This window comes from Rhodamnia argentea, chromosome 11, assembly GCF_020921035.1.
Source record: "Rhodamnia argentea isolate NSW1041297 chromosome 11, ASM2092103v1, whole genome shotgun sequence".
NCBI classification, from domain to species: domain Eukaryota; kingdom Viridiplantae; phylum Streptophyta; class Magnoliopsida; order Myrtales; family Myrtaceae; genus Rhodamnia; species Rhodamnia argentea.
In genome coordinates this window covers 1,107,122-1,122,891 of record NC_063160.1, presented here as the reverse complement: position 1 = coordinate 1,122,891, position 15,770 = coordinate 1,107,122, and the positions used below count along the sequence as shown (strand labels likewise).

Sequence of the window (15,770 nt, the reverse complement as noted above, 5' to 3'; positions counted from 1 at the left end):
CCTCTCTCACTCTCGCTCTTTGTTGCCTCCAGCCTCATCGCTCCCCCTCTGGTAAGGTCATAACCTAATTGCCATTTGCCCATTTTCTAGTTTCTTCACTTGAGTCTTATGCCCTAGTTACATGACCTTTTCAATGTGTTCTGGGTGATAAATATAATTGGGTAAAAGTACATCTTAAGTGCCAATATTTATATATGGTGCTCACTTTGGTGTCAATATTTTTTTTAATTACTTAAGTGTCAATTTCTTTTGAAAAATGATATTTAAGTGCTAACTCCGGTGAGATTGCCGGAATTTCTCGCTGTTAGTACTAAAATGATCGTTTTTTCTTTAATTTGGCACTAAAGTGATCGTTTTTGGATCACTTAACTGCCAATGTTTTTGAAAAACGATTATTTAAATGTCAACTCATGCGAGATCGCCGAAATTCCTTGCCACCGACACTAAAGTGATTGTTTTTTCTTGGATTTGGCACAAGAGTGAGCGTCGTATACAAATATTAAAATATTATTAAAAATTACCACATCAGACCTGGCTGGTCAAAGTTGCTAGATGGACTGAACTAGTACAAATGTAAAAGGTTTATGACCGAATTGGCACAACAACAATATATTTAAGACTTTTTTGGTGATTTTTTCAATAGGTGGTCTAGTTCAGATGGGTCAAAGAAATCAATAAGCAGCTCTCGGTGCCTATTCTGTGAAACCAGCCTTCAACGGATGGTTTACGATTTTAGGATGGGAATCGCCCATCTCGAAACTAATTACCCCTAACAACCATCACTTACCCTTGATTGCCTTTGCCTATATCTTGCGAGTAGGGACGTTAACCCTCCTTTAATAGAGGTGGGCCGGGGCGTCATCCTTCTAATCCCCGTGTGATCTCTCTCTCTAGGTTTTTCTTTTTTCTTTTTGGAAAAAATGTGGATCATTTTCTAATGTGGTGCTCACTCAATGCCACATTAGCACCACACGTCCCTGTTAGTATTCTGTTGAATATTCCAATACTCAAATTGCGCAAAATTAATGAAATGTGTGATCCAACTTTTTGGATGAGTGAAAATTTTTTAAGATGCAATTAAAATTATCCTAACAAGTTTTCAGAGTTTTGGGGGCACTTATCCTGATAAAATCAAATGAAATTGGTTGTAATTAAGGAGAAATTGAAAGAAAACTTTAAAAAATGAAATGAATTAATTCATTTAATTATCTTTAGATAGCTTAAGTTAGAGTTCCATCCACCATCATTTCACAATCTTCGCCGTCATATTTTACGTGCCCATATTTTCTTGTCATTAAAGAATACTTCGATATAAACTTCAAGGTTACATTTAGTAGTAAGGATAAAAGTCAATATAAGATAAAATTTATCTTATGGTTCATATCCAAAGCAGGGTAAGAACGAGCAATGACTAGTGTCCTCCTTAGCATGCCCGAGGTGGATTCGAATCTTTACTACAAAGCATTAGAACGAGCAATGGATAGTGCTGCATAGATGAAGGCTTTCATCCAAACTCCAACCGAGATGAGAAATGGACTTCTCCAACGTCTTTGGTAGATGTTGGAAAATGTGTTGGGGATTGCGTGAGATTTTTATATTTGGTTTCATTTCACTCTATGACTTCTATTATGATGTTATTTGGCTTTCATCCCACGATGGATTACGTAGGATTTTTATGTTTGGTTTCATTTTACTCTATGACTTATGTTACGATGTTATTTGGCTTTCGTTCCATGATGGATTGCGTGGGATTTTTATATTTGATTTGTTTTCTACGACTTATGTTGTTGGTTGTTACTGGACTTTTTTCCTAGATATCTATATTAATGTTCTTCTATTTGTATGATGGCATAGATACTATGGAAGGGAGACAAAATAGTGAGTCTAATAGCTAGATAGCATTAGTTGATCATTACTTGGATGGGTATGATATTGACATAATAATAATATGGTTGTGCATTATTATGATGGACATGGCCATGCATACGAAAGAACTTATTAGGGACAGCCAATTGTCGGGAGCCGAATGGGTGAGGGAGATTCTTTGTGGACATTCGAATAGAGTACATGAAGCCTTTAGGTTAGAGAGACATGTTTTTCTGAACCTATGTGATTTAATGACGACAAGAGGTTGGTTGGAAGATAGTCGGTATATTAGGGTAGATGAACAAGTTAGGATCTTCTTATCCTTTTTTTTTTTGTCATGGTAACTCTAATAGAGATTTATATGAAAGACTTCAATGTTCGGGATAAACAATCAACACATATTTCACTATTGTTTTGAAAGCATTTCTCAAACTGGCAAAAGAGATAATCATACCTTCTTCCTTTTATGATATCCCGGAGGAGATTCTTATGGATTGTAACCATAAATGCTACTTCAAGGTATGATTTTCATAACATTGTTACACCATCAAATACATATAGTCGATAATATTGTATAACACTACACTTTCATGAAATCGCAAGGCTGCATAGGTGCTATTGATGGCACCGACATTAATGCTTCTATTCCTATGTTGAAGTAAATCTCATATGGAGGCGTAAAAAGGATTACCACCTAGAATGTGTTGTGTGTTCGTTCATTTGATATGAAATTTACTTTCGTGTATGATGGATGGGAAGGATCTGTCAACGATTGTCGAGTTCTCTCGGCGGCACTAGAGGCTCCTCGACCGCAATTTCCTCGACCGCCATTAGGTATTTGCTTTGTTCATAAGGAGAAATTTATTTTATGATTGTATTGCAACTACATATCATAACAAATGTATACATACCTTGTTATAGGCAAATACTACTTGGTAAATTCTGGTAATACAACACTTCCGAAATTTTTAACTCCGTTTAAAGGTTAACGGTATTATCCGAAGGATTATAGGGGTAGAATGAGACGACCCAAAACAGCAAGAGAAATGTTCAACCATAGGTACTCTTTACTAAGGAATGTCATTGAGAGGTCATTTGGGGTATTGAAAAATCAATTTTCCATTTTGAGACACATGTCTCCATTTACAGTTCAAAAGCAATCATATATTATAATTGCATGTTGTGTTCTTCATAATTACATTCGTGACCAAGATAGGATGGACATAAACTTTTCTCGATGTGGTGATTTGGAGCACCCGTGTGGACCTATACAAGAAGAGGTTGCAGATGATATATCTCATGAGGAGGTCGTCGAGATAAACGTGTTCGGGAAAAGTGTTGCAAATCAAAATGACAAGGGATAACAATATGGCTGAAATTCAATGACTTTGTGTTATCGATTTTTATAGTGTTATTTTTCAAGTACTTTGCAAGATTTATGTTTATCGTAACAAGAAAAGCATTTATTATAATGTATTTAAAGTACAATCTGGTAGTGGAAGTACATTGACTCCTGTTGATGGGGCTGTAAGTGGAAGTTAAGTATTTACTAGCTTTTTTGGTTTATTGTGAAATCTAGTCATGTCAGCTTAAGAGTACAAGTGCTAAACAGGAAAAGGGTCAGAGGGATGATAATCATGCAAGAGTACAAGTGCCAAATAGGGAAAGGGTCAGAGAGATGACGATCATGCAAGCCGCACCAACACCTCAATGAAAAACTCAGCTTGCGGCCCACAGAGTGGCATTCCCCATCATGTTACAAGAAGGGGCAAGAAGACAAGCAGCTTTTAGACTGACAGTCACTGGATGGTGGGATCAATGAAGTAGTGTGGCTTTTTCTTATTTTCTTCTGTTGTGGATTCTAGGTTTAGCTGCTTGTAGCAACTAACATGATGGAAGTTCTGTTTTCATTTTTTGGATATAATCATGTTATATTTTTGGATGCTCTTGCTAATGGCCTTAAGAACCGGAGCTTACTTTTCTTAACCTAATGATGAAGGACCTATCAGTTAAGTTCGGTGGGTGGACTATCTTTCTGATTTTTCTATATTGGGTGTGGGCAGTCGTCTTCGAGAAGTTGTAACCATGATGCTTTGAGAACGGACTCAGTACTGAGCTTTCATTCCTACATCTAGTTGTTACATGCACCTCTTGGGGTTATTAGGCAATATCAGAAAATGAAAGGACTAACCAGTTAGGGGCTTTATCTATTCTTTTCAAATATCAAACTCGTTTGAGGCACGGTGCAACAATCAGAATTTGATGCAATCAGATGGCTCCGACTTTCTTTGGAATAATATACTTTTGGACAATGACATGCTTTATAGCCTTAACAGCTGAACTTTCCTGTTGTTATTGACAATTGACATGGCCGTCCATCAAGTAGTCAGGACAACTGTCTCGAAAACTTTGTCACCTTGTAAATTTCGCCATCCTTATTTCTTCTCGTTGTTGGAAAGAAAATAAAAAAAAGCATCAGAACTTGTATAAGGTGTAGCCATTTGGGTTGCACAATGTCATTTGTTACCAAATATGAAATGCTACTCTTTTTCTAGATGTGCAGTTGCTGCTCGACATCTGTTATGCTATTTAGCAATTTGCGGGAAATGGCCAATTTCGAGTTTCATCTAGTTTAATTGTGTTGTTGCCGAATTGTTTGATCGGATTTTCCGCACCACCTAACTTTTGAAGCCATACTTGTTGTGTAGTGCTCGCTATGTTGTCCGAAAATACTCATTTATTTCACATAGTCCAAGCTCCATTACGCCAATTTCCAAAACTTAGGCTCAATCCGGTATGATATAAAGGAACTTGCAAGTCGACATGTAAGCATGTCTAGTAACATGTGCAAAATGCTCATTGAATTTCATTTACGTAAAACATGTCCACGATTACGTCGACATACGCTTACACAAAGGGATGTAACAAGCATCAAAGTCAAGTATTAAGTACATCTTTATTGTATCTTGTTCGCAGCACTTGCGTGAACGTGGGCTTTATATATGGTCTTATGACTTCCCTCTTCCTTTTTTCCTCCCTTTTTAATTCAAAACATCAATCTCCTCCCAAAGTCAAGTGTTAAAATTTGTGTTTCATTAATGACACGATAAAAAAAATAGTGTATTATAAATTATTTTAGTATGAATTGGAAATTAGTCTTCAATTTAGGATGAAATTTTATAAAGTAACTACATAATTATTTGACTTAAATGGAAAAAATTGGGAAGAGAAATTATTCCCGGGAACATAAATTTTGTACAGTTACCAAATGCGTTTTTATTTCAGGAACGGAAATTTTGTGTAGTTATCAAACATGTTCCGATTCTCTAAAACTCACACGGGAAATAAAATCAGAAAAAAAATCATTATAATCAGAATCACTATTTCGGAACGGAATGATTGCCATGCAACCCTTAATATTTAGCAATCAAGTTTCAATAAAGGAATATGGTATCTATCCACAAATCTTAATTTAATGTGTAATGTCATTTTTTAAATTGTAAATCCATTCAATATGGCTCTTGAACGGACCCTAAATGTTTAATCTAGTCCCTAAAATCAATACCGGAAACAAGAGACTACCGGACCATATATGATTTTGCGCCAGGAGAAAACCCGACCTTTGCATATTGGTAGCAATCCATAAAAAAGTGAAAACGTTTTCATGCTCGCACTCCTGGCCATATGTTTTAATAAATTTTCATTTCAATCCATTTCTTAAATCAGCAAAAACAAATATGGCTATCTTTTTGGCCTTGCATATTATGATACTTCCGTTTACTCACATTTTAACGCAATCTCTATAATCCAACCAAAAAAAAAAAAAAAAATCGATCTCTATAATATTACAATTAAAACCTCATTTAGAGTTGTATCGGATTGATATTCTTGCTATTTTAATTTCCTAATTTGCAGATTTAATTAGATCTAATCAAGAAAGCACAAAACACAAAAACTTGAAAATTTGATCTATTTAAAAAATCGAAAACAAAAATCCATAGTATACGGGTAATAGTGTAATGATGAAAGCTTATGAATAGAATCGGATGATCGATTTTTTTTTTTGACTTTGTTATGAAAAGCTGATAGACTAGAATATGAATTAGATTAAATATTTAGGAATAGTCGAATGGCCATACTGAATGAATTAAAAGCCCAAAAATGATATTGCACATTCAACAAAAAAGTTAAAAAGCTATTCGTGTCTTTTTTTTTCAAGTAATTATTTTTCAGTTTTATCGAACAAGCATTAATATGTGTCCAAAAGCGTATGTCAATCATTAATAATAGTGGATCACATGCAGAGCCCTCGTTGGTTCCACTAAATCTAACGAATTAATTTTCACCTGAATTCGTCGGATGAATTGCTTGTTAGCTGTCTCGCTTTTCGACGGCACGGTCTTAATTTGAATCGATAGATTACTAGCTATTTATGTCGCTCAAAAATTCGAATATAACTGGAAAAAGTATGGGCGGCTTCTATATCAATGATCGAGGACGTTGACTGATTTTGCTAAACACATGCTTACGTCATTTATGTCAATTTTCGCGACGAAATCTTGTCGACAACCTTTTTCCTTGCGTATAGCCTTGTCTTTTTTCTCCGAAAAGAGAAACAGAGGAAAAAACCAAATTTCACCCTCTCGCCACGTGCCATCACCCACGGGCAAATTTAAGCTACGGTCAGTCTCATTGGAAAGACCTACGCCCGCGTCCCGGTCAACCCGGAGCCTCCATCGCAGCCGCACGAAGCAACCACGTGTCGGTTCTCTCAACGGTCCGATGCTACTTTGGGGGGTTGAATGCGAGAGACGCGCACGATGGCCCGACCGCAGGCGATCGGCGCCCCCCCTCGCGTTCCAAAGAGGAAACAAAAACCCTATTATTCTGTAGGCGCAAGGCACGCAAGTACTGTCTCTTTCCTCGTCCTACCCGTTCTTTCTCTCTCTAGAATTTCAAATTGAGGCTCCAGAGAGAAGAGAGAGAGAGAGAGAGAGGGATCGCTCCAGTGGCTGTTTGACTCGAGCGTCCTCGCTCCTACAAAAAGCACAATCTTGTCGCCGGATCACTCGCCGATCTCGTCAATGGATCAAAGGAAGCTGCTCCTCAACGAGCGTGTCGAGGTTAGTTCCCTCATGCCGCGCCCTTTTGATTCGCCGCTGTCGGTCTCCGACAATGAGGGGCCGGAGACTTCCGCCGGAACGATTAGGTCTTTAGGTTGTGCCTCGATCGATTGACGAACTACGGGCATTGTGTAGAATGCGGCAAAATCTTTAGCGTCCCCAGCGGTTGCTTTTCCTGGCATTGATTGATTGATTGATTTTGGGGGAAGACTGTGCTGCGCGTTTCGCGTTCCCTTCGTTTGTCTGCAGGAAAAATCTGCCGGGCGATTGATTGCCTTCTTTGCTTGATCTTGGATTCACAATGCTAGTACGGTGATTGATTTGGTCACGAGATTGTAGATGGCGTTCTTTGAAATATTAACGATTAGCTGACTCGCACAACTGCTCGTGTTACTTGTATGTGTAGAAGGGGCGATTTTTATTTTTACTTTTTTGGTTGTGGGGGGTAACTGAGTTGGAAGAGGAAAGATTTAGGTCACTCCTTTTCTGTTCATTTATGTAACTGTTATTCATGTCAATCCCTGCAAGTGCCATTGTCCACCGTGAAACTTGGTTCGAGTACAACAACTTCGCCAAGGTGGCGTATTCCTGAAAAATGTGGCAACAATCAATCTATGTAATGTTTACAAGAAGTAAGTTCTGGAATGTTTGAATTTTGAGGATTGTTAATTCGATTTTGTTTTTGATGGCTGTAAACTTAGTGGAGTCTAAATTTTAGCTAGGATGTCAAACTTTTTTGTGTCATTCCAGCTGGCATTCGCCACCCGTCCTTTCTTTGTATTTCAAAGTTCATTCTGACTTGGTTTACAGAGTGTTACCTATGTCTTAACTTCATTGCATAGAGAAAAGAGTAGTTTTGTTTGATTTCCTGTCTTTTGAAAAGTCAAAGCAATGGTCCATAACAGATTCAGAAAGCGCTTCATCTATTTGATAACCTTGAAATTTATCTTGCTGAAGTTACCACAACACATTCTTCTCTCCCTCATAAGTAGTTTGATTCATGTATTCTGAGTCGAAACCGATAATGAATTGCTCAAAAAACTACCAAGTCTAGATATATATAGATATTTGCACTGGCAAAATACTAAGCCAAGGTCTTCCATTGGTGCCGGTACGATGGACCGATACGATGGACCTTGTCCATGTTCACATGTATTGCAACTCTTTGGTTCTTAGAGATTTATGGATCTCAAGCTAATTGTATCATGTACCGATAATGGGACTGCTATATCAAATTTGGCAAGCAATATTTGTATTTTAGATGAGCATCTTTTCAGTCTAAGCATGCATAACAATTTATTGATTTCATTTGTTTCTTTTGCTAATTTAACTAGCTCTTAACTTATATGTGTTGTTCTTGTAGATGCTTATTTTTAAATAAAAAACCATGGATTTTTCAGGTTCGCCAGTTTGAGGAAGGACTACAGGGTTCATGGCACCAGGGAAAGGTGGTTGGCATCTCAAATCTGTGCAGAACAGTTGAGTATGATGAACTTTTGAGTGAGACAGGCAACGCCAAGCTTATTGAGTGCATTCCGGTAACAGAGGCAATTGAAGGCCTTCATCGCCGCCGGCATGTTTCTACAACCTACCGTGGGCATATCAGACCCCTTCCTTTGACATCTAATGCAAATATGTGTGAAGCAAAGTTGCGTTTTGGGGTGTGTGTTGATGCCTTTTTTAAGGATGCATGGTGGGAAGGTGTCATTTTTGATTGTAATGAAGATGCCACAGAGAGGTCTGTGTATTTTCCTGATGAAAATGATGAGTGCAAATTTAGTTTGAGGAACTTGCGCGTGAGTCGCATTTGGGATGAATTCTCAGGCATCTGGACAGATCGTGGTGTCTGGGTATTGCTGGAGGTGGTAAGAGAGCTTGAAGTTGATATGCCCTCCTCCAATTACGTCAAAAAGCTGTGGCTCCAGCTGCAGGCTAATTATGGATTTACAAAAATGATTTCGGAGTGGACTTGTGGGGTACGGAGTATGTGGAAAAAGTACCTACGGGATGCTGCCTATGAACTTGGAAGGGGATCAAGCATGAAGAGTCTTCCTCGTGAAATAGTTGTGGTGTGCAACGTTAGAAAGGATAGACGAAAAGCTAGAAGTACTTGTGATTTAATTGATACTTCTGTTGAATTAAAATATCAACAGGAATCAAATGTTGTTACATTGGCTCCAAATGGAGAAGAATCCCTTCCCAGCAAACCCCAAAAGCAAAATTTTACTATGAAGTTGAGATCAAAATCCGGAAATCCTGGCTCCGCTGATGATGCCGTTGGTGACTGTAATGCTGCTTCTTCTGAAAGTTTATACAGCGGAGGCCACACTGCAAATCTCAATCGGACAAATGTCATAATGGAAGTGGATTGTGCCAGAATCTCCCGCATTAATTCTCGTTTAAATAGGAAAAGAGTAAACGCCTTTGGTGGGCGTATCCATAAAAAACTGCTCGGGAAGGTTAGAATCAAAGAAAATCATATGTCAAAACCGGATGCTGATGATGCCGGTCATGGGTTGTCATTCAGTGAATCAAGGCAACAGACTGTTGCATTCCATACAAGATCTCATGTGGAAAATAAGCACTTGCCGAGCAGAAATTTAAAGAAGTTGAAGCCAGGTAAGCAGAAAGTTGGTATCTTCTTTCCTGAATGTGGACAAAAGCAGTTGAGGAGGGAGGCTTTTCTACTCTTTGGTAATAAAAAGAAGAGATCGGTTAGGAGGAATAAGAACTCTGAGGAGGCCCAGCATGCTGATGTTTGCTTGAAGCCTTCATCAAACCGAGAAGGTACTGATGCCTTCGAAGCAGACAGCGAGTTGTTTGCTACTCGCCGTCGGAAGGCTAAGGTATTTCAAAGTTTTGGAAAAGAATTCAGGCTCAAAGATATGGTCTCTAGTCCTCGAAAGTGCAAAAGGAAGAGGGCACACCTTGCATGCCCTCAAAGTGACACCATATGCTTTGTTTGTCATTATACTGGAGATCTAGTCCATTGCCGCCACTGCTTTTCCTCATATCATTTGGGTTGCCTCCAACTTAAGGTTTTTAACTTGCCTCTTCAGCATTTTATTTTAATAACGGATTATTCTGTAGATCATGTGCTAAAGCCTCTTTGAATCCCTGTTTGGCAGGTCCTCACTAACAATTGCTTTCTTTCTTGTGCTAAATGTATTTCTTTTCGCATATCTTAAGTAAACCTTAAGGTAGAACTACCGAGTGTCAATAAGAATTTCGCTAGTTCGCCAAACTTAATTAAATATCCTGATTTACTACAATTGCTACTCAGTATGTTCCATTTCGAGTGTTTCCTTCGCGATCAGCAAGTGCGTTGGACCGAAAATGTCTCTGAGGTTCTTCCAGATGTGCTCCTTTGAGAATATCAGAAAATACTTTCTTGACTTCCCAAGTTCGTAATGCTCGGTGCATTTGTTGTAGGGCATCAATTAATCCTTTAATCCTTTTTGGTTTGTTTTCCTACATAAATGTGATGGTATATCTCTAAAATGTTGATACAAGTTTCCTTTTATAACTTTGATTTGTTGCATTGTTTAGGTTGTTCCAAATGATAAATGGATTTGCCCATCTTGCTGTTGTGGTTTGTGTGGCGGGAGGGATTCCATTAATGGCAATCAGCAAATGACTAATGCTTGCTTCCAGTGCACCCGCCAGTGTATGTTATGCCTCTAGGATGTATATTGCAGTTTTATTAGTGCTTTATGGTTACTCATGTTGTTCCTTTTTTTCAGATCATGTGAATTGCTTGGACAAAGTGGGGTCATTATATCCTTCAAGCTATCCATCAGATAGATTCTGCAGTAATGCTTGTTATCAGGTACCATGACTTTAGCATGTGCATTTTCCTTGTAGCAAACGAGATGAGTTGTTTCAGATAACTGGCTCAACACTAGAAAGATGATAATTACTGAATGTATGCACCATCTATCATGAAGATGCTTTACGTTATTTCTGTCCTCCGGTTGTACTGTGAACCGAGAGTGTCATTTATATACCTGTCTTTGTTTCACTACCAGCTATATGTGCAACTTCATTTGCTTCTGGGAACATCAAATTCCACTACTGTGGATGGCTTGACCTGGACCATGATCAGGTCCATGAGAAATGAGTGCAAAGCATGCAACATCACAAGGAATTACAGCTCTTTGAAGATATCCCATGCTCTTAAGGTCATCAAAGAGAGTTTCCAGCCCATCACAGAGCTTCACACCAACAGGGATCTGATCAAAGATATTGTTTTCAACTCTGTGTAAGACTACCTTTTCTATTGTGTACCTCACACATTCATGGATGAAGTAATTTCTACTTGCATAATAGCCATTCAGTGCCAAGTGGTAGTGAAAACTGAAGCAGCTGTTGACATTACTTTTGAGCTTCATGACAACAAAAGTCTGAAAGATCTGACATCCTCGATTCCTCTTGAGCGTGACATTTATACATTGAACAGGTTACCCGTGATTTGTGAACTAATCTCCTGATCATGTATCTGTTTCTGCTGTTTTGGTGTATTGACATGCATGTCAGCATTGGCATTTCTTTAGAACTGCTTGGCATTGAAGTCATTTAGCTATCAACATATATAGACCCAAGAACTATTTCAAGAAAGATATGAGAATGAGACCAAGGATCTAGCTTGTTTGGTTGACCGATGCATTGGGCTCCTCTTGTTTTAACCACTATAAATGCCAGGCACGGAAAACAATCTTCTGGAGGCCTCGAGTTTTACATTAATTTAAACGCCATTTAAAAGCTTAAGGAGTTAGTCGCATTTGATGTCAAAACGCAGAACTATAAGGGGCTTCTAACATCATCTAGAAAGGAAGGTAACTCATACTGGATTATAGGTGCTCATTGCTGTCCCTATTTTGGCAAATATGCTTTAGATTTGATGGATGGTGAGATGATTTACTGGAGTGAGTTGCTCTAGCACATTTTTTATGAAGTTTGGTTGTGAAAACATGGTGTTCATGACCTGGTAGGTTCTATTTGATTGCCTATTGAAATGAGATGCCCTCTTTGTAATAGTCTTGCAGATATTTTCGATTCTTCAGTAAGTTGCCTTAATGTTACTCTAAGGATCGGAAAGGGAATTCTGCCTTGTGTCTCCATTGTCCTGTGAAAATTTTCAGGACCTTACGTTACAAAATCTGCCACCTAGACGTGGCAGTGAGAGAGTTTTTTCTCCTGGGTTGACTAAGGCCTTCCTAAATTGCTTTAGCAAAGATATGTTGGGGTCTGAGATGCTTCTCCATTTGTAGCCAGAGTTCTTTCTTAGCTTTTGTTTCTGGACCTTGCATGTCAATAACAAGGGCTTCTTTTATGTGGGCAAATTATTATTGTCGATAATAATTGGTCGACGTGTGGGTCCGTTACAACATTGGTAATGTGGGGTGACTTGGATATGTAAATTGGTAGGGGTAAGATGATGCTGTAATTAGACACCAGTCCATGGTCAGTGAATGTCTAAAATGGGTTGGAGAAACAATCATTCAAGACCTTGGATATATGAATATTATCGGATTACGGCAGATGAACATCCGCATAGGTACCACAGCCAACTCCTTTTAGAAAAGGGTCAGTTGTCTATGTTTGGTTTGCAGTGTTCTTTGGATACGCAAATTGGCAGGGGTCAAACGATGCGTTTATAAGATAACGTTCCATGCATAATGAATGAATGTCTTAAACTGTGTCAAAGAAACTGTAATTCAACACCTTGAATATCTAAATATTGAGGATGCAGCATTAGATAGGGCACAGCGGCGAAAGAACATCCGCATAGGCTACGTTGTCAGCTTGTTCTAGTAGATGGGGTCAGTTGTCTGTGTTTTGTTTGCAGTTTTCTCTGGATTGTGGAAATGCCTGAGCCTAATAGTTTTTCTAGCTCTAGATATAGACATTGGAGTTCGACATATTTGTTATTGTCACTGTATTTTTAGAAATGGTTATTTGTAATTGTGATTTTCATGTTTAGGTGTGGATGGACAACCGAGATCTATATTATCATGAGTAGTTGGATCACTTTGCTGTTTTATTCAAGTTGATTGGTATTTCATGGTCTTGTGCTTCATGATGGTTGTGCTATGGTGGGAAGCGCTAGAATGAGTAAGATTTCTCATGTTGAAATTAGTTTTAGTGCTTGTCCGATCGATCCCAACAAGGCCAAAAAAATGGAGGATAGAAAAATAAGAGACAGAAAGACCCTTTAGTTCATTATCCTGTTTAGCATTGTGATAAACTAACTGTCAACATACGCCACTAGTACTGTAAAGGAAACTGAAATGCATAGAAGAAAGTTCTTATTCCCTCTCTTTTCCTTTTACTTTACATCATTCTGTTGGTGCCTTTTCTCTTTACGATGGTCATATTGATTGGCAGCATACTAGCATGGTGTTTTGTTTGTCATTTTTGGGTAGATAGTATGTGTGAGTGAAATGTGCGTTTTTGTGTATTTTTGCAGATCAAAGCTTAAGCGGTTGGATTTTCGGGGATTTTATCTCATGGTTTTGCATAAAGGCGATGAAATCGCATCTGTGGCCACAGTGAGGTGCTTATTTAGGATAAAATATGCATTTCTTGTTTCCAATTCTTATTTTCTGTATGCCTTTTGGTGTTCATAGACTGAATTATAACTAAAGCCTTTCGCATCTAATTCAGGATTCTTGGGCCGAGGCTGGCAGAGATGCCTCTTGTTGCTACTTCTTTTCAATTTCGGCGACAGGGTATGTGTCGTGTCTTGATGTGCGAATTGGAGAAGGTACTTTCAAGTTGCTGCATCTTTTGGCATGCTTCTTGCAGGAAATGTCATGCATAGATGTGGAGGAATGAGTGGCTTGAAATTTTCTTTTATTTGCAGCTGCTTGTCCAGCTCGGTGTTGAGAGATTGATATTGCCAGCTGCGAGTCAAGTGCGGACTACATGGGAAGCGTCTTTTGGATTTACAGAGATGCCTATTTCTGATAGACAAGAACTACTCGGTTATCCCCTCTTGGGCTTTCAGGGGACAACAATGATACAAAAATTTCTTCGCCGTTCTATATGCAAAACAACAAGGGGTACATATTTCAGAATTTTACTTCTGCCTCCACCTAACAAGTTTCATTTAGTTTATCCGTTATCACATGTACCTGGTGCTTCTACTTACTAATCTTGTTTTGGCTTTTGTAGCATCCGATGAAGCCAGAAGTCGGGCCCTTTTATCTCTGGTATGTTCTTGCATTCATCATTTTCGGCTGATTCATTCAAGTTTTTTGAGTACTTTCTTTCTACTGTGGGAAAAGCATGTTGGTTCTGATCACTCCATGGCGCTGGCTTATTTGTCTACTTGGACCTGATTAAAAGCTTTATGGCTGGTAATCAAGCTAAACTTTTGGTCGTCGTGCTACTCCTTGCAGGTGGCTGGATCCATGGACCAGAGCAGATTATGCAGGTTGTGTTATAAGCGCAAGCTTAGAGACGGGGGTTTTGGGAAAGAGAACAGAATGGGATCTTGCAATGGAGGGGTGCATCGGTACCAATTAGTTTACAAGCGGAGACGAATCTTAGCTGGCAGAGATTGAAGCATCGAAGATAGTTTCTTCTCTTCATCAGGACATCCACACATGTTCTTTAATTCCGTTTATAGGGTGTACAGATTCTTTTAATTCCTTTCGCAGCTATTTGCTGCAAATCCCAAAGTACAATTGGGCAAAAGCTGAGTTTTTAGGTTTTTGTTCCGGGTGATCTCTGTGCTAACCCAAGCTCACTGAACATGTAGATTCGACGAGAAAGTTAAATGCAGATCAAGTTTTGAATCCCCTTTCTGTCTCATCTTCTACGAAACTCGCGGAACTTTGAGCCTCCGACGCCTCGATAGTTTCTTGGCTCGTGAGTCGCCATGGAGATTTAAGACGAATCAATGAAACATACCATCAAACATGTATGCGGTGGAAGAGCAGGGCCGACCTCGTCAGACGACTTGAACTTATTTATGCATTGCCGATTCGAGATGGCCGGACCTCCCTCAATCGGCCGCATAGTTTTTTTAAGCTTCTTACGATCAGGATTGCGCAAGCTGACTTGTTTATGGGTTCGCCCAAAACAGCCTCCTTTTAAATAATCATCCCATTGGTTTGCCTATCTGTAGATTAGTCAAATCTAGACGGAGAGTTAACGCTACTCCAGCGTGCAAAGAAACGGTAGCATCTGGGTCACTGGGTGGGACAGCATAGTACCATACTACCACGTGACCCGTCCTGTTGATGTTGTCTTCTTCTTCTCATTCTTGTCATCTTCACTCGATTTTCTTTTAGTACCATGGCAACGAGTTCAATTTTCTTTAGGGGACTTTCTCGCTTGTCACCACCATTTCTTGTCGGGGGGGATTATCTATCGGATGAAGTAAAGTTTATATCTCTCCCTCTCCCTTTCCCTCTCCCTCCAGGACCACTTTCATTTTATTTTTGCTTAGGCAGCATTTAGAGAGTGACATACTAAACAAAATAGAACTGGCAGATACATTCTCTAGAAGTAGACTGGTGGTTGGATTTTTTCAAGATCCCAGCGGTTTGTTGAAGGGTTGTGGGAGGAAGGCGGCATCATCTCTTCAAAAACACATGGAAAAATAGATCAATGGGGACCAGTTGGTTAAAGCTCAGATAGGGACAATGGCGTGTTGGCTCTTCGCTTCTTGGGTGGAGAAAGGAGGATCTAATTACACAAACAAAAAATGAGTTGACATCACGAAAAAAAAAAGCTCAAATTGGTACATTTGTGACAAGTTTGTCACAAAAC

At 39.0% G+C, this 15,770-nt stretch overlaps 1 protein-coding gene across 2 annotated transcripts; it reads left to right on the top strand.

Annotated features, from left to right (window-relative positions):
- Positions 1–6,783: 6,783 nt before the first annotated feature.
- LOC115750485 lies at positions 6,784–14,800 on the top strand. Of its 2 annotated transcripts, XM_048272420.1 has the most exons (10): positions 6,784–6,989; positions 8,390–10,027; positions 10,539–10,656; positions 10,733–10,818; positions 11,018–11,250; positions 13,459–13,545; positions 13,656–13,755; positions 13,855–14,053; positions 14,166–14,203; positions 14,393–14,800. In XM_048272420.1, exons 1-10 carry the CDS (start codon positions 6,951–6,953, stop codon positions 14,555–14,557), a joined length of 2,703 nt encoding a protein of 900 aa, XP_048128377.1. In that variant the 5' UTR covers positions 6,784–6,950; the 3' UTR covers positions 14,558–14,800. The 2 variants fall into 2 exon arrangements, with proteins under 2 accessions (XP_048128377.1, XP_048128378.1); XM_048272421.1 differs by lacking the exons at positions 14,166–14,203; positions 14,393–14,800 and having other exon boundaries at positions 13,656–13,720; positions 13,797–14,021.
- Positions 14,801–15,770: the final 970 nt, after the last annotated feature.